The sequence below is a fragment of the Electrophorus electricus genome, unplaced genomic scaffold (assembly GCF_041902795.1).
Source record: "Electrophorus electricus isolate QZ-2024a unplaced genomic scaffold, ASM4190279v1 Scaffold41, whole genome shotgun sequence".
NCBI classification, from domain to species: domain Eukaryota; kingdom Metazoa; phylum Chordata; class Actinopteri; order Gymnotiformes; family Gymnotidae; genus Electrophorus; species Electrophorus electricus.
In genome coordinates, this window is record NW_027658704.1 from 398,606 (window position 1) to 418,580 (window position 19,975).

At 37.8% G+C, this 19,975-nt stretch overlaps 1 protein-coding gene across 3 annotated transcripts in view; it reads right to left on the reverse strand.

Moving 5' to 3' along the window:
* Window positions 1–14,122, reverse strand: part of vaspb (vasodilator stimulated phosphoprotein b) — a 59,746-nt gene extending 45,624 nt beyond the window's left edge. The window contains exon 1 of one of the 3 annotated variants that reach the window (XM_081709410.1): window positions 13,650–14,122. In XM_081709410.1, coding sequence (XP_081565536.1) covers window positions 13,650–13,654 — 5 coding nt within the window. In that variant the 5' untranslated portion in view covers window positions 13,655–14,122. Of the gene's footprint in view, window positions 1–8,205; window positions 8,227–13,649 lie in introns of those variants that run through there. The other 2 variants (XM_035525729.2, XM_081709409.1) reach the window with 2 other exon arrangements.
* Between the last annotated feature and the right edge of the window lie 5,853 nt (window positions 14,123–19,975).

Genomic DNA, 19,975 nt, shown 5'->3' on the forward strand with positions numbered 1-19,975 from the left:
TGTTCCCAAATAATGCCTAATAAGGGCTTAGCGTACAACCTAGTGAGAAGTACACAAACACATACCTTACAAATTACATAAGGCTATGTATTCTGTAATCTGAGTGAAATCCTTTTTAAAAAAAAGTAACCTTCCCAACAAAGTGCACAGACACACACACACACACGCACGAGTGGAATAAGGATAAGGGACAGACACTGAAGAATAGTTGCTCTTAGTTGGTGTTCAATCACTTTCCATCAGCCCCATCACCCCTTGTCGCATGTGTATATTTGCAAAACAGACTATAGCAAAGGTCTAGGATTTTTATAATGAGTATAGAGTTCAGCTTGATTCCCACCTCTTCTTGAGCTCCTTCCTTTCATAAAATTGCATATGCTAACATCATGCTAATGACATACACCTGTTCTCTATATAGCACCACAAAAGTACTGTGTAGCAAATTTAAATGTTAATCTAGCACACAGCCTCAGAGAAAACAATGAGAAAAAATCCAAACTTGAGACAGCTGTCCTGACCACTATACAAGAAACAAACAAACAATCTAGATGACAGGAGAGTGATAAGTGACAACTGTAGTAAAACTTTAGCGAACTCCATAATATATATATATATATATATATATATATATATATATACAAAAAGGGGGTTTTATTCCAACACTGGAAATGTGTGTGCAACAGTGAAATAGCTTGCAAGTTCATTTGGCCTAAAGCCAGCATAAGTCAGATGAAACATCTAATGACAACTTTAGTGACTCAACCCATGCTGTTACTGGCAGTTCCCTGTCCTGAAAAGCTGAGGCTTTTCCCTTGCCTTGCTATTAACTTAGTAAGTTACTTTGGCATGGGTTTAGTAATATGCCATTACATTAGATGTTCACTGAGGTTTGTTCTTTGTTGTTACCCATTTTTTGTAGTTTTCTGTAGACCTGCAGTTGAAAGTATTATTTATGATTTTACTTAAGTGTATTTGATGAGCCAAAAAAATTCAGTTCATATAATGAATAACTTAGGTGAAGTGGCAATAAGACTATTATAATAGAATATTGTTGATCATGCATCTTATGCTGCTAAAAAGTCTAAAAAGAGGAATGTCTGATCTTTTGCAGTCTAATTATAATGCAAATTAAATATTATTGTAAATGGGTATGTTTATTCAATGTCTACAGTTAAAAAATTAAAAAGTGATTTTCTATGGATTTATGTATACAAGCAAAAACTGGAATTATTTGTTATTGGATTAAAAAGGAAAAAAAAAAATCACAAATCCCTATTTCTAATTGACAAAACAAGTAAAATATAAAGCAATATATCAGAAGAGGCCTTGCATTATGATTTCATTATGGGTAAATGCGTTTTAGGAATGACACATAGCAGAGTGCCTAAAATACACTTACCCGTGGTAAAATCACTCCAACACACGCCCTCAAGTGTCTTATGAAATAGCAACAACAAGCATATGATAAAATACACCAGTGCTCAATAAATTATTACTGATAATATTCACAACAAACAAACAAACAAACAAACAAACAAACAAAATCAGCCAATATAGTCCGCCAACAAGCTTTTGATACTAAAGCAACACAATGGTTTTATTTAAAAACCTGGCACATTAATACAGGATCCAGTTACCATAGGTGTTTCTATATTGAGAATTTTTCAAATCTGCTCAGCCAAATGCTAAATCAAAATCAACAATAACTACTGATGTTGGCCATCATAGCTAAAATTACCTGGAAGGTTAATTGGCCACACATTCATGCAGTATCCAAGAATGGTCACGTGCATATTCAACTAATTTGAATGTTTTTAGATTTTGTTATATTGGTTAGAAATCCCACGTGACGTGTCTGTAATGTATCAGTCATTGTAGTGATGCAAGTGAAGATGTAAAGTAGCAGCTTTAATTTATTTTCTATTCGTATGATATCCTGTGTAGCTGCTCCTGCTTATGATAAATGGCATTAGTGCTAGTTTGAAGAAGTGAAAGCAGATTTTTATTAGTCAGCTTTTGTCAGCTTTCATTTACAGTACAACATGAGTGGCAATGACATTCAGCAGTTTTTGGGCAACCTTAAGGAAAAAAAAAAAGTGAGAAAATGAGTACTAGTCAGATTACATAAGTATAGAAGAGAGTTGTACAGGAGTTGAGTGAGTCTTTGCTGACATAATTACCAGTCAGATAAGAAATGGTCAATAATCCATTCCTGAGCATCATGGCAAGAGGAGAGACCTAGGGAGGAGAGGAGGGTTGACTGGAGAGCAGGGGAGAGGAAAAGATGACAGGAAAGGAGCTTAGAATATAGGAAGAGGAGGAGGGAGGGCTGGAGAGGAGAAGATAAGTCAGGAGGTTATAGTGAGAGAACAGCAGAGCAGATGCTCCTGATGCCCACCAAGTGTACTTGTAAGTAAATAAAACATCAATTTCCTAAACCTTGGTCACAATATCTGGACTTGTCTTAATATATCAATACACAGATTTCTGGTTATATGAGTATTGTTATACTTTATTAGTCTTTAATAATAGTAATGGTAATCATCATCATCATCATCCGAGTTAGTGAATTCCCTGGCCTCCAGGTAACTTTGGTCCCCCTCAATGTTCATGACTACAGACTTGAAAATCACAGCCAAAACCATGGCCTAATTGATGATTTTACAACAGCTTCCAACACTACTCAGCCAATCAGATTTTAGGACCAGAACTATCCAGAGTTCAAGAAGAACAGTTATCCGAATGCCCAGGGCAAGAAAAACATATCAGGACAGCAGCATGAAAAGTCACTTGCCCGGTTTAGCTAGTTCATGTTGGGGTGGTAATGCCAAACTCAATTCACTTGAATATTTAACCTCTCATAACGGGGGGGGGGGGGGAGTTCTTATTCATTCGTACAGCCAAAATAAACCAATGATATTACCTGTTGACACAGACGTCAGAGCGGGGTGTGCAAGAAAATGGCAAAGCATGAATATGAAGTAAAGCGAGTCTGCAGATTAAGTCCCTTATGGGTCAATTTTTGACCCCTCTGTACTTAAAATGTTCTGCAAATTTTTTAGGGAATATCCTAACAAGGCAGATAAAAGAGGATTTTTTTCAGAACTACAAATTTTAGAAATTGCCAAAAAAAGCCATTAGCACATCTGGACCACTGGTCATGTGCATATGACATGACAATGAAGATGATTCTGAGGTGACCAAGTTAGTCACACCAGCATATCACAGGGTTAAAACAGAAATATGTTTTTTTTTTGTAAATAGGCAAAGGTTTCATAAAGTATACTGTGAGAATGTACCTTATCTAACTTGTATGTGCTTATTTGTATATGTGAATATTACTTTAAAATACAAAGATTTGTTGGGAACAATAGAAATTTAGTTTGGGACAGTGAATTTTCCAGTAGCTTGCCTGACTGTGAAAGTAGGTAAAAAGCTACCATGCTATTCATTTTATAAATGTGCATAATTATGGCCTAAACTCTGTATAGTAACAGGCATGTCCTCAAATCAAATGAACTTTCTGTACATCCTTACATGTGTATATGAAAGCTGAAATTTTTGCTTGTACACAATATTTGTCAACACCCGCAGGTCCTCTGGGACTGAGAGTCCAGCCTTCATGGATGAAAGTGCAAAGCAAGATAACTGGGTGTTGTTCAGCTTTGTCAGAGATACCATGGCCTAAAGGGGTGTATGTAGCATTTAGAGGAGGTCCTGTTCCACATAGTCAGTATCCACTGTGAAGCCTAGGACAAAGTCAGAATGACATTCTCCATCACAATGCCTTCACCTCCAGGGAGTGTCTCCTGTGTATGACACAGTCCATGTGTCCCTCTGTACACAACTGCCTTGACCACCAGACAAAAGAGGGATTATGTATATCATCAAGGTAGATAACTGCAGCTGGAATGCCAAGCATCAAAGAGGCCCTTATCTTTTGGAAGCAGCAGGGGAGCTTAAACCACACAGCATGCAGATATACAGGAAAAACACCCATGGGTCACAAAGTCCATGCGGTATCTGCCGATGGGGTAAAGTGGGACTTGTAAGTAGCTTTGTCTAAGGTCAAGTTTTGAAACCAATGTTGACCCACAGAACTAAGTAATTTCATCAGTGGGACACAGGTATTTGTGAGGTGTGATGGCCTTATTAACTGCACGCAGAGCCACACAGACACGCAGTGCGCTTCAATCAGAGCACTGACCTTTTCTGACTTTCTTAGCCATCACCAGGACCCAAGGTAAGGAAACTGGTTCAATGATGCTAGATTCCAGCAGCAGCTGCAGCTTGGCTATGACCCCCACACATGCATGGTGCAATGACTGAATGATTGGAATAAGGCGTGGCCACAGTCATAATTGATGAACTCCTTGTGCCCAGAAAGAAGAACCCCAATGCAGTGAAGAGGTTTTATTGTCCCATTTAAAATTACCCCACCCAGCCAGCAACATATTAAAAAAAAACTTTAGCCCCATAACAAAGCATCACTCAGAGCAAACCGACCAGATCAATTTTGGAATCCCCGTAACCAAAAAGAGGACAAGGACAGTGGTAATGAACTGAAAAATTACAAATAGGTGTCAGCATTCAAGACACAGACACACACACACACCTGTGTCCAAAGGTAATGGAACATACCCATCCAATTTTGCATTATTTGAATGCTACTAGCCCCACATTGTGTCCAACCTTACAATGTTCCGAACTTTCATGAGCTAACCAACTCTCATAGGAAAGCAACATACTGGCATACAGATTCATCGGGCAGCTGCCAATGTTGCCTAAATATGAATCGTGGAGCAGCAAAACGTTTACTTAGGAGACCCACAGCAGTGTTATGTCAACAGTGTTACCAAGTGTCCTGCGCAAACACTGTCTCTCCGCACCTAGGCAATGTATGAACAGAGGAAGTTTCCAAGTACCAATTGCTTTGGTTATCTCCAAGGCTACAATGTATGTTTCAAAAGGACTGTAATCAGCAAGTCCATTGCAAGGGAGGCTTGCCAGACAGCACAAGAAAGGGTTCAGATGGAGTGAGAGATACATCTTCCATCCCTATTGCAAAATCTTGTGTTTGGAATAAGCATAGTCAGAGTCATAAAGTGACTACTAGCATTAGTCCAAATTTTTACTCATACTCAAACACCCAAAAAAGATGTCAGTCCCTCTAGCTGAACACAGACCCTCTTGAGGCATCATACAACACTCACCGATTACTGAAAACTATGATGCAGAACAGAACAATCCGTAGACACAAGAGTATACTCACATTGGTCCAACCTTAGTTAAATTGTTTAGAATGATCTTGAGTACCAGTACATTTAACTAAAACTTTGTGCTGTCATGCGACCAGAGCATACTTTTGGCTTTAAAATGAATTTCAACTATATTTCTCTACATCAGTAGTGTAAGTTCTAGAATGCTGGTGCTCACACCAATTGAATAGTGAGTGGCCTTTATAGTCAGACGAATTTGCATTTTAGCAAAGACCAAAGATGGTCAGGACTGCAGAAGGACAAGTAAAGTGTAATTCCTTGCAATCTCCCTCTGCAAATGGGTGCCAATCAGAACCAGTGGCCTTATCCATAGCTATGCTCAGCCTGTGTGACATCACATATGCTCTCTGCAACAGCAGCAAAGGCATCTTAGACATCTATTTGATGTTACTTCTAAATCACATGAGAATAATCTCTCACAATATCATGATATTGCTCACTGGCAAACTTAATCAAAGAATTAAGATAAATTTAGTACTTGCATAATAATGTTTGCTTTTGTATGAGTAACAGTAAATTAACTGTTTGTGACTAAAATAAATGTATGCTCCATCAAAATATTAAAGAAATGTGTGCGTACACTTGGGCTATGCCATTTCATTGTTTTGTGAACAAACAGATAATGGCTGGCATTCTTTTAATATGTATAAAAGAAAGATGTGCGAATCTTGCACAGGCTACACCTGGTTTTATAAATAAAAAATATGTTTTGTTTTTTTTAATTATACATGACACTAAACACATTAGCAGCTTCAGTAAACTTTTAAACAGCCTCTTTATCAGAAATTGCCAATTGGGGGGGGGGGGGGGGAAACCAGATTGGTCATAAATGTGTGACATTTCAGTATTACATCTATGCAAGGTTTTATACATGAAGCACCTGGTCATTAAAGAGTTAACAGGAAACTACAGTGGATGGAAGGGGCACAACTGAAAAAAACAAAAACAAACCAACCAACCAACCAAAATAACCCAACAAACAGTCATAGCTGCTTCCAGTACAAGTATAGTCAAGCCCATCATTTTCCCCTTTATTTCTTCCCTTCCACTCCTTCACTCCTTCACTCCATGTTTGTTTATCTGGCAAACATCATGTCCTCATAACAAAACAAAAGCTAAAGGAGGTGCCAATTCAAAACTAAAGGAGGTGCCAATTCAGAGAAGGTGTTAGGCTTGCGTTAGTTTAATTTTTCATGGTTCATGACAAAATCATGCAAAAATATGATAACAGAATAAAAGAACAGGGCCTTGGCTCTAGGAATGCACATCAGTGCTTGAAGCAATTATATGGCAAAAAGATGCATCGTGCGAGACTTAGCATGCTAATCCAAATTATTCATGAATTTTAAAAAATATATTAAAATGTAATTGTTACAAAATCAACAGACCACATACAGACTGTTTTGAAGTCTTTTGCTAATGTAAAAGTGCACCTTAATTGTGGCCATTTTATTTAGTGTTTTATTTACTTGCATTTAAAAATATTACCAACTTTATTTATGCACCCCCCCCCCCAAAAAAAAAAAAAAAAAAACATGCTTCCAACTAAGGACACACAGGAAACAGACCATTATAATCTACAGGGTTTACAGTACCATCAGGATTCAAATGCAAGGCTCAGACAGCTGCACCACTCATGAGATAACTAGTACACAATTTTTGTGGAGTTAAAAAGTGTAATATTAGTGGTGGGCCGAAAGCTAGAAAAATAAAATAGTATACAAATAAAACGGTGTGTGGGTTGCAAATTGGGTGATGACTATCTTTTTACTGCATCACAGCATTTTACTGCAATGCTTTTTACAAGAACACAACATTTTCTATTTTTTAATTATACATGACACTAAACACATTAGCAGCTTCAGTAAACTTTTAAACAGCCTCTTTAGCAGAAATTGCCAATTTGGGGGGGGGGGGGGAGATGTACATCAATTTCGTGACAATAAAATGATGATAGTTTAGTAATGCAAATTGCTTCTCACAGTTTTCTCCTCGAAAGTGATGGTGCTACAGCTGAAAGCGTAGGCACAGTGTAGCTCCAAATTGAAATGATGGGGCTACAAGGGAGGGTACTAGCTTCCTGGTAGAATGTCTGCAAAAGAAACAAAGTGTACCCCAAAGTTGTCCTTGCACACTCCTCTCTCTACTTTTCCATTTCCCTTTCCCTTTTGTGCCAGACATGTATTTTTTCAAATGACTACAGAAGGCAGAAAGGAATAATAATTGTGAAATGTTAATGATAAGAAGACTCTCACTGTTAGTGCACAACATTCTCTACAGCTGCAGTGAGTAGACCAAACATTCCTTCTCTTCCTGGACTGTAGCTGCTGTTCTACATGACCTTATTTGGGCTTGTGAACGAGCAGCTGCCTTGCCCCTCTTAATTCCCTTTACAGGTTAAAGTGTTAACACCCTGTTAAAAACATGAAGTTAAAAATGCCACTGGAGGACGCACACAGGAAACATGTCATAAGAGAAAGAATTTAATTAATTAAATGCTTATAGTATTTCATAATTTAGACATTTAATTAATCTGGGAAATGCAGACCTGTGGACAAAGATATGGGACTGTGCAGGAAATTCAGTGTTTAGTCCCTGTAAGGATCCTAAACCAAAGGGTACAAATTTTTCATATGGTGTCCATCTTCCTAAATATCCTAAGGTTACAGACACAAAAATACCAACAAATGATAAAAGTCCTCCGATTGAAAAGACTTAAATTAATAGCAACCAAAGTCAGCCATTGGGTATTCTCCAGAACAAGAAATATTTAAACTGTCCAAATATTCTCAAATTAATTTGGTTAAATTTTGCTTCACCACAGTGCTCATTAGGACCCATTGCAAGCCCCTCAGAGTACAAGTTGGAATTACCCAGCATAAATGAATTTTCAGAGAACTGCAAGATGACATACAAAATTTACAACCTGAAAACTGAATCCAAAGGCTGTATGCCAGCCAAATTGAGTATGCCTCAGTCAGACAGGAGAAGTGGTCACAATGGAAGGAGAGGCAGTCTCATAGCAGGATAAGCCCCTCCATGGAATGTACCACTAACAGACTGCAGAAGCGTCTGTCATAAGACAATCCTACCAATGGCAGGACCGAAGGACAACACAGATGCACTAATCAAGACAGCACATGATCAAGCACTAAGCATTAGGTCGATCAATGCAGGGGTGCATCACACCAGAGAAAGCCCAAGATGCAGACTTTGTAAAAGATCCCATGAGATAAACACCTAGTAATAGGGTGCAAAATGATGGCAGGGAAAGCATACACTGAGAGAGACACCCAAGTGGTGGACATCATATACAGGTACATATGCAAGGAATATGATCTGAACACCCTCAAGTCGAAATGGGAGGAAACACAGAGAGTGGTAGAGGACAACAAGATCCTGTGGGACTTCCAGATCCAGTCAGATAAACAAACTGACCAGGCACTGTGATAGTAGATAAGATGCAGAAACAGCAGTTATAATATAATGTAGCAGACCCAATTGATGGAAAACATCACAAGAAAGTAATATGAGAAACTGGAAAAATACCAGGGACTAAAAGAAGTAGATAAAAGCTTGTCCCAGTGGCGATAGGGGAATTTGGGGCTGTGACCTCTAAAACAGAGGAGTGGCTCCAGTAGTTCCCAAAAATGACAAATCTCAGTCCACAAAGCACAATCCTAAGAAGAGCACTTCTCCCTCAAACTCGAAGGCTAGCAGAAGCCCTAACAGCGAGGGATGGAATTTTATGACACACACACACACACACAGAGAGAGAGAGAAAAAAGATTCAAAATTGTAGTAAAGCATACCATTTCCAGAGAAACGGAAGGTTTCGGACAGAGGTCCTTCATCAGCTGTGCAAGCAAAGCGCTTCTGAATTAGTAGGAGGAGGAGCCAGTTTATATATGAAAAAGTAGTTGTTTAAAACTTAACATTTGTTCCATGAGGTTCTAAAGTTCCAAGAGAAAATAAAAGTTTCAAAGGAATTTCCTAATTCCATTGCAGCCATAGCAACAACTGGCAATTACCTACAGATAGGTAATTAAGGCAGTATCCATTAGTATTAAAATGCCTTGCCACTGGATATGACAAATCCTTTATTCTGATGGTCCAAAGGTGTTAAACAAACAAATCAGCAAGCCTTTTCTTGGTTTCTCCAATGTAAAGCTGATTACATCTCCTACAAGTAATACAGTAGATGGCTTCTACAGTGATTCATGAGGGAGAATGGATGATAATTGATCCTTTTCATTTTCATGCCAGTAATTTTAGTGGCTGTTTTTTTTTTTTTGTAGGATGATAAGTCCGTGCGAAAGGAATTCTTGTAGTCAGTGCATCCCGCTCTCTGAACAGGTAAAACAAAAGCAAAGGCATCATCTACGATTTCCTCAGTAAACCTTCAGTTTTGAAGATATTCACACATTTCCATGCTTTTCTGGTGTCTTCATTCTCACTGCAAATGTGTTTTAGTCTAAGTAGCTGAAAGGGATGGAGTTTTTACAGGCTTTGGAGTGTGAAGAATTGTACTGCAAATAGGACGGAGAGTCTGTAGGTTTATAATAGATGGTAGTATTTAACCAAGAATTAGCAAACTTTATTGAAACATCCAAAAAGGCCATCTTCATGCCAGGATGCGCTATACTCCATGTATATTCAAAAGCTGGGTAGAACTTTGAGAAAGAATAAATGAACAGTTGGAGGTCTTCTAATGTGCATGTAGCAATACCAAAAATGCATCCCAGAAATTATAAAGGTACAGGTCCAATATATTGCTTAAATTCATGTGCCCAAGAGGTTTGCTGCGCTACACACAGATACAGTACACTATCAATCCACAATGACAGTGACCTGGTCCCCTCAGCAAATAAAAATAAATCCTAATGAGAACTTCTGGTCACTATCAAGTGTGAGATTTACAGTAAGGGAAGGCAATTCAACTCTTTCAACAGCATATGAGAGGCTGTGATGGCTGCCTCAGCTAAAATCATTTGCAAACAGGTCAAGAAACTGGTTCAATGGATAGAAGGTTGATAGCAGTTAATGAGAATAAGGGTGGCTGTATTCATCACTGAATAGTTGCCTAATAATAGAGATGGCACTGATCTGATCCCAAGTATCAATCAGGTCAATATCAGCAAAAATGCTGGATCAGATTTGGGGCAAATATTATTAAGGAAACTGATCTACACATTAACAAATGTGCCCAAATACACACGTGTGATGATTTGCATTGCTACCATTCTGATAACCCAGTTTGGACTAACAGGTTATCTGCCTTTTAAGTGAAAGAATTTAAACGAAACAAAATAGCGTTTTAGCACTGTTCATGACCATGTATCTGCAACCAATTATTACTAATCCATTCTTTATTAAAAAAAAAAAAAAAAAAAAAAAAAGTTTCTAGTTTGGCTCTGAAGTAAAGGAAATTCAGGGTTGAGGAAATGAGAAAGCAGCAGAAGACAGAAACCAAGCCGGCGAAGAGAAGGAATAACTAAACAAGTAACTAAAGTAAATTCATGGAGCTAACAAGTCTTCTTAATAATTCTTCATTTTAGCATATTCAAACCACATGAAAAAATGCAAGATCTGCTGATTTTGCCATTAGCCTGCTGAGTCTTAAAAGGTGCAACAGAATGGAAAACTATTTTCCTTGGCATAGTTAAATAAGGATAATAATAATAATAAATAATAAATGCAAATCCCATAAAAACAATAGAATGTGATAAAACAATTACAAAATCCTAAACTGTTTTGTAATATAGACTTCAAATGCATCCCACTGCTTATCACACTGGCTGAAATATATGCCACACAGCAATGTTTTCACTGTGGTGGTATGCTTTGGAACATATGCAGCTTTTTTCCCCCTCATACTTTTCTCTTTAAACACAGGTTAAATTTTAAGTCATTTGTTCATAGGTTTGTCACATCATTCTAGAGCCTTTTAACTTCATGTAATTATACATCTTGTTGTGAACCCTTGTGATGAAGGCTGAAGGCAGCAACCCTACCCAAGCCTCAAACCCAGGTCTGACAGGAGGTCAATGTGACCACCGGACCAAAGAGCCAGTTCCCTGGCATAGCAGCCAGACCACCATTTAACCTTCCTAAGTGACTGTCTCCATCAAAACCCTCTGCGGTCATGCAGGTGAATTTCCATCTGAAAATAATTGGCAACTAAACAGTTAAATAATTAACTGTATAACTGATTTAAAATGGAAATCGTGAAGAAGTAAAATTGCGCATCTTAACTTGGGACAAAATCCCTATACACATTGTATAGGCTTATGAGCAGGATGTCTACAATACACATTTTATATGTCTTCTCAGTGATGACTCATCAGAACAGCAATAAAAATCCCACAGGACAAATCAAGAATGGAATGATAGGAAATAAATGAAGTGTAAACAAAAAGACTCAGGCTTTCATAATTTTTGGTTCCATGTATAAAAAGCATTGTGGTAAAAACAAGTTAATGATAAGGTAGTGAAAAACAGAGGTTATTAAAAAATGGTGTAGTGGGCCTACACATTCTACAGTACAGAACACTATAATTTTGATTCTGGTTTATTCCTTGATCTGATCAACAGTCTTTCTCCAAGACTAAAAGACGACAGACACATCTAATGTTTTGTCCTTGTCTTTGATTTCTTGATTTTATTTTGTTTCAGCTTCACAAGCATGAAAGCCTGCTTTACTGGCACAAACAATATTTCTTTAGTTCTCCTCTTGAGAAACAACAGCCATAAACTCCAAATGCAAATGCCACACCTACAGTTGGCACTAACCTCTGACTAGCACACAGTGCATCCTGGCTTAAGCCCTCATCTAGCCTATGAGCATTACCAAACAAAGAAAGCTGTTTACTGGCAAATCTCTGCAGGCCTTGCAGGCTGATAACACCAGCTAATTGTGCTACTGTCATTAATCAAACATGAAACATGTTCTAAGTGATAGCGACAGAAATAAACAGAGGAACAAACTGACTGGGATGACTGGACTTAATACAGCAACCAGGCTGGATACTTCCTATGTTGAAATGATTGATAGCAGTGAAATTTTAACCCAGAGCTGTGGGTAAATGAAATGGTCAGATTTGTTAATTTCAGGATTTCAATGTCAGACGATACTCTATTACTGAATAACTAGGCAATCCCCAGGCAGGAAGAAAAACAGAAAAAAAGCAACCTTTTCACCAAACTACAGCCTGGCAGGATTTCACAACCATTGCAGAACAAGATCAACTTAAGTTTATTCATCAGCAAGGCAACAAACAATGGCTCTCTGTTAAAATGGTAAGACATCTGCAGCATCTGCTGCTTAGAATCATTAGTGAAGATCAATTTGCATGCCCACACTGTTGAGACCGCGTGAATACATGCTTCTAATCTGAGACAATGGTAGCTCTCTGACAACTTGTTTTGCAGGTTATTGCTGGCAAGGTTGTTGAGATGGAAGAGGAATGGAATTAATTGGCAACTCAGTATTCCCTAATAATTCCCTAATCATTTTTATTTGTTAGCTTGTGATGTATTGGAAGAAAAAATGGACCACTGTATAAGAAACAGTGAAAAGCAGCATTCCACACAATACGGAGTAAATCCGGGACTGCTAACTGCACAGGCTGTAACAAGATGTGGAATGCACATCTTTGCGTGCCACACATGGTTTACATGTAGTTCCGGGTACACCCTCGCCAACTGCAAGGAGGGAGGAAGGGGACTACGTACAAAGGGACAGGTAGCTAATGCAACGGCTGCATTTATAAAGTTCGCACTCCCGAACGAAAATATTATTTAGCTTGTATGTGGACATGTGCATTGTATAGTATAATAAAATATTCCATAGTTAGAGTAAACCGCAGATTAGCCACAAAATTAGCTCACAAGCCAAACAGACAAGAAAAATAATTAAATCCAGCCGTCTGAGTTTATCGGTTTCACTGACTTAAATTTTAAAGTGATATTAAAATGTTTTATAAACTGCATAAAGTAGCAACAGAATGAGAACTTAACGGACTGTCAGATCCAGACAACACAACCGCTACCACAAAGCTAGTATACTTCACGCACCTATTCTCTCGATTTTTTTGAGATTTCAAATGAGTAAACACACATTATATGAGACTCTACTTGCTTAAACACTCTGAAGTCATAAACAACTCTGAGTCGGCCGCTTTGACGATATCCAAAAGACTCACATCGAGATCTAATCACATAGTAGGCGTATGAAGAAAATCGTTATATACCCCCCAAAAAACTTTCACCGCCTGTGTCCGAAGCAACAAAAACTATGCACTGCACTGTATCATGTCCAAAACAAAGTCAACACAAAAGCATAGGCAAGTCTCATTCGACCTGCTTTACCTCATTGTCTAGCGACTCTGTAGATCGTCTCTCTTCTGGACAGCCTTCAGACGAAAATACAGCCAAAACAAAACCCCAAACGCGACAATGTCGATGAGTTATTCATCGAATAACCTCACTCCAAAAGCTTTTTTTCCTATTTTCTAGAAATAGTTTCTTATATATTCAAGGGAAGTGCAAGGATTTCAACTCGTTAATTTCCTGGTTTGGGCGAAAAGAGGGTGGGAGAGTGGAGCGGGCTTGTCAACTCCAATCAGTATCCTGGACTCATCTGTGTATTTCTCGCTCAATAAATATTAGGCTCCAAAATATATTTATACGCAATTATTCATATAGAAATTTAGTTTGTGCAGCCGCTGAATGGCCTTTTCCAAATCCTTGACGCGCTACAGTTCTCAATAAACTCCCAACGTCATTCACTAATCTGCCTAATTTAATTCTATAACTCGGAGTATTCCTGTCTCCGCCCTCCCTCCTGAGCTGGGGAAAATATCCGCCTCTCCCTCAACAGCCCAGCGCCATAATTCCTATCCTGGTTTAAAAGGGCAACGTTTGGTGAAGTGGACAAAAAAAATAAGAATTCAGGGTCCCCTTTTAATTTAAAGGGGCAAGTGCCTGAATCAGGTTTTTATGTAGTGTGTTTCGAGACCTAATCGAAAAGGCTGCTATAAATTAAAAAGAAGCAGAGAGACATGATAAACTGGTTCATTATCTCCGAAAGACAAAACGTATGTTAATAATCTAGGAGTCATTTTTCAGAGTGATCTTGGCTTCAGAGATCACATCAGTAATGTCCATAAAAGCACTATACTGTACCCACTATAATATCTCTAAGATCCACGACATTCTTTCCACTGCTGACAATGAGAAACTTTACATTTATGTCACTTTGCAGAGGCTTATATCACTTTCCAGAGTGACTTACAAAAGTGATTTTTATATATTTGGAGATCATTTGTCCTTGGTACTGGTACATAGAGATTTTTTTCCAAGTCACTGGAGGAGTTATAAGACAGTGTAGGAAAAAAAGAGTAAAAAGAAAGTATAAACATATAGAGACAAAGTGGCATTTTGTTATTTTTGTTAGTTTATACATTTGTTAGCTGTATGAATATATGATATATGTGTTTTCAGTGCTGGAGCCAACATCCCCAACATGTTAATTTTTATAAGTGCTTTGTCCCTTAAGACATCTTAATGACTGTCCCCCCTCCCCTACGTCCACATGGATAAACTACTCTAATGTATACTATCAGAAACACATTGAACTATTTTTCAGTAATATTCAGCTACTAGTCTACATTGTGTACAGCCAGTCAAGGTATCCTGCACAGATACTTAATAATTGACTATTTTCTTTAAACCAGTTTATCACATTAGTAAAATAGATGTCACTGGCCATAATGTTTATGGTAACTATTGTACTGAGTACAGTGCTGTGCATGTTGCACCATAGTTCATTGAGGAAAGATATTTGTCCTACTGTATACCATATATAGTTTGGATGATAGTAAAGACCTTCATGATTTGATATGGAATAACATAACAGAAGTGCATATGAAGACTTTTTAGACAATTAGACTGGATTACTGAAATGTTTTTTTTTATCTATCTACATGCTCTACTGCAAAATTAAAACATTTTCAAAATTACTCCAACATAATTAATACATCACTTTATTGGTTACCAATGCATTTTAAACTTAAAGATTACTTAATTAGTTTTCAAATGTCTTCATGATTTTTCCCTGTTAAAGCTTAGCAAAAATAATATGTTAAATATATTATAACTAGATCACACTGGTTATCCAACAGCTAAAGTGTGAGCAGTTAGCATTTAGTTCCTAGGGTCTGATTCTCTGAAATTCTCTACATAAAAACTTGATATTGTAGCTTTTGTAATATACAGTATGTTTAATATTGCTTAATATTGTAAACATTTTGCCTTGTAGGGGAAAAAACTAGCCATGGTGGTACTTGACTGAAAGATAAACCCACTGGACATGCTACTGTACTCTCTTCTATATCAGTCTCATTCTGTCCAGTATCACACAGGACATAAAGCTTGTGAGCTGCAATCCTAGCCTTGTCCATCCTCCAGTAAGACCTTTGCTCAACAGAGTCCACTCTCTTTGTGTATTATTCACACACAGAATAGGCACATATTCCAGATTTTAATATGTCATTTTTAGTTGAAATCAATTTATATCATAAATTGGATTCATAATACAATTATAAAATGTTACTTTTTGTAAGGTCATATGGCCTTAAAAAGAATCCAGATTCAGGAATTTTTCATTAAACCCTTTGATGCAGGAGCAATATAGCAATGCTGCACATCATTTAAAGCTTAATGGCAACAGGCATTACTATATTAATTACTACAAACTTCAATCATTGATATGGTGTTTGTGATTGGATTTTAAAGGATTCATTCTCTGCTGACGCTAAGGAAACATAGGAATGCATATAACATTTGAGCCATCAGGTGGCGATCTAAATACACAAAATGGAAGGGCACCAACATTTTACATTTACATTTACATTTACACCAACAATATGGTATCTTCACAGTGAAGCCATTAATCTAAGCAAATATCTGCTACAGTCTGGTGAGATAAAGGCCATCAATATATTTTTTTATTTCTTCTGTTATATAGCCCACCACACCTATACCCCAGACAACTAGTTCTCTGTTGCCTTTGATGGAAATTCTTGTGTGGGATGGGTTTCGGACATGCACACACCATCGGGGGCCAGACTAGGACTTCTAGAAAACCGGACTAGAAATTAATTGCTTCTTTTTTCTTTTCTCTTTCACTACTTACTTTGCTCCTTATTGTTACTGTTGTTGTGTCCATTGTCGGCCATAGGATGGGATCCTCCTTTGAGTCTTGGTTCCTATCAAGGTTTCTTCTTCATGCTCTGTGGAGGTTTTCTTTGCCACTGTCACCCGTGGCTTGCTCACTGGGGGCTTGGACTCGCACATTTGTAAAGCTGCTTTGTAACAACAGCTTTTGTAAAAAGTGCCATATAAATAAAATTGACTTGACTTATATTTCTTTAACTTTTGAGAGACTTTCTTTTTTCTTCTACCAATGCTCTTTGTACTCTTGTTTCAGCTGCTTAACTTACTTTATAAATACACATACTTTAATCTCACTGATTCAGATGGCCTGGAAAGATTCATGACTGTTAGTACAGTGTAATGTTATTTTATTTAGGCTATTTACGTAGTACTTAGTCTGTTCATATGGTGTATTGTTTGTTAGATGTTATATACAACTGTCCTTGACTTTGTCTTATCTTGCTGTATATAGCCATATTTGTATCATGTGCTATTATATAACTTTCAAATTAGATTATTTTTATTATAGTGGACATTTTTAATGTTAATGACCATAAATTATGTGATTCTTTGATGATAGTTTGAGAACAACATTTCTGAACTATGGCCTGACTAACATTCATTGGGTGCTATTAAAAACAGCTGTCTTGTGGGACTCACCTCTTACATATCTCTTTAGAAAAAAATGTGTAGTTTATCAAAAATATAGCTGCCATTTTATCAACTTTGAATGCACTCATCCTCATTCTTAAACATACACACATGCACATTCTTTATGTTCCTGCTTCTTTGTTCTCTTTTCTCTTTATTCTTTAGCCTTCCCTTGTTTATATATATAGATTCACTCTAACTATGAGGTTTAAACACTACTACACATTAGAAGCAGGTACACATACACATGTGCACATGCAAACATTTACATTTATCATCATTATTATTATTATTATTATTATTATTATTATTATTATTATTATTATTTTGTCTTGATCACTTACATTTTTGTGTAAGTGGGAATGCTGGGGGCTATTGTGTAAATGAATGATTCTTTTTGGGATATAGTGGTTTATATACATGCACAAATGTTGGAAAATATTAATAATCATAGTAGCTCCATAGATGTTGTGGGTGGCAAGGCCTCAGGCCTGGAAATACCAAAAAAAGAAAGAAACACCTGCCTTGCACATACACTTACTAACCATTTTTGTTTAGGTACCCTTACCTTAGCGATGCATCTCAGACATGTACAGTGACAAACTGTAGCCCAAGGGAAGGCAATCAATCATTGGAAAGGGATGGTGTTACTGCAGGTTTTCATTTCAATCAGGCAGGAGCATATGTGAATCCACTTGTTTAATCAGTTGGTCCGAGTCTTCACACATTGCATTTCTGTACTTGTTGGACTCCTATTTGGTTATAGTGAAAACTTCCCACACGATTAAACAGTTTAATTGCCAATAGTGTGATGCATTCAACTTCTTGTTTTGATAGCTCACAACCACATTTTTAATATTCATATTAGTTATGTAGTGCAAGTTCTGCTTTAGGTTAAATAATACTGACTGTTAATGTTTATCTGGTGAAGTTATCTCAGGTGTTACGTTTATGTAGTTTGTGTCCACTGGGGTGTGTATGTGGGAGAGAAAGAATGTGAGAGAGAACAAAAATGTGTTGGAACAGCACTGGCTGCTGTGCCACTTTGAATCCTTGATCTCACAGAGCTGAAACCCTGCTGCTGAGCTGCATGGAAACATACTGCAGCTTCTCAGGTTACTACAGCAATCGATGTTGACCATAGTGATGGCATTGTGTTGCATGAAGGGTGTTGAGTATCGATGCATGGCCGATCACTATCGTAATCACTTCCCCTCATTACCTCTGCATGTCCATCTAACCCTTGAATAAAACATAGACTTGTAGCCAAGGGTAGTTGCTCCTAATAGCCAGATAAATTTGAAGAAAACGTATTCTGAAATTTTTTAAGGCTGGGAAGATTAGCTGAAACATATAAAGCTGTAGTGCCATGCTGAGGGTGTTAAGAATTACACACAGAAATGCAAATGTTTGAAAAATAAGTTTCCTCCATAGCCCACATAGATCTTTCACTGATCAATCCTAAGAGTAAACAGCAGAAACAAAACCGCCCCTAATCTCATCATGCAAAAGTCTTAAACAATTTTCCTAAAATCTGCTGAAATTACTTTGCAAATCCTACTCAGTTTAAAATAGCGTCTCACGTACAGCTTCACCTGTAAGTCATAAATCTGACACTGATCATTCTAGCTTGCCACACACAGAGACTCCAGGTGTCTAGCGCCAGAGGGAGGCTACGTTAGGGGGTGATCTTCTAGAACATCTGCTATAGGGTGGGATGCGGACCCCAGGCCTCAGGGTGAGATATATTAGGCAGCAAGTAAACAGCCTATTCTTGAAGATGATTTGGAAGCAGGAAAATTGCTAAGCATAAGGATCTGAATGATGAAGGGCCGAATTGTGATGGCTAGATGACTGGGTCAGGACAACCACTGAATTGGCGACAGGGTAATAGGTGCCCAAGGTACACTGATATGTGTGGGGAGCAAACGTTAGCTCATCTGCTCTAATTCCAGAGAAGCATTACTGTAGCACAAACTGCTGAAAAAATAAATGTTAACACAGTGTACCACAGCTTGCTGTGTGTGGGTCTGCATAGCCACAAAGTGCTCAGAGTGCCCATGCTGATTCCTGTACACCTACATTGGGCATATGAGCATCAAAACTGCACCATGGAGCTATAGAAGTAGGTGGCTTAGTCAGATGAATTACATTTTCTTTTACATCATGCAGATGGCCAGGTGCATGTATCACTTACCTAGGGAAGTTGCACTATAGGAGAAGTCAGCCCTGGATAGGCAGTGTGATGCTCTGGGAAATGTTCTGCTGCGATATCATGGGTCCTGGCTTTCATGTCAAAAATTGTTCAGGGATGGTTTGAGGAACATGACAAACACCTCAGGGTGTTGATTTGGGCTCCGAATTCACCAGATCTCATTTAGTTCAAGGGAAAAACAAGTCCGATCCACAGAGGCCAACTCAACTTACAGGACTTAAAAGATCTGCTTGCTACTGTCTTGGTGCCAGATACCACAGGACACTTTGAGGTTTCATGGAGTCCACACTACAATGGGAAAAAACTATTCTGGCGGCACAAAGGGGACCTACACAATATTACACATGGTTTTAATGCAGGAATGCTCATGTCCGAATACTCTTTATCAAATACTTTTAATATAATTGTCCATTCAAATTACTTTTTTTTTTTTTTTTTTTTTACAACTGGGAATAGGAGATTCTCTGTGCAAGTGGATTTTAAACGTTTGTGCAACACCCCTGAAAAGATTTAAGTTCAATTATTTTCTCTCCACTTCCTGAATATTAAGAATAGGATCACCCCAGGGATTTTTTAAGCCCACTGCTCTACTGTTGCTACATTAAATGACTGT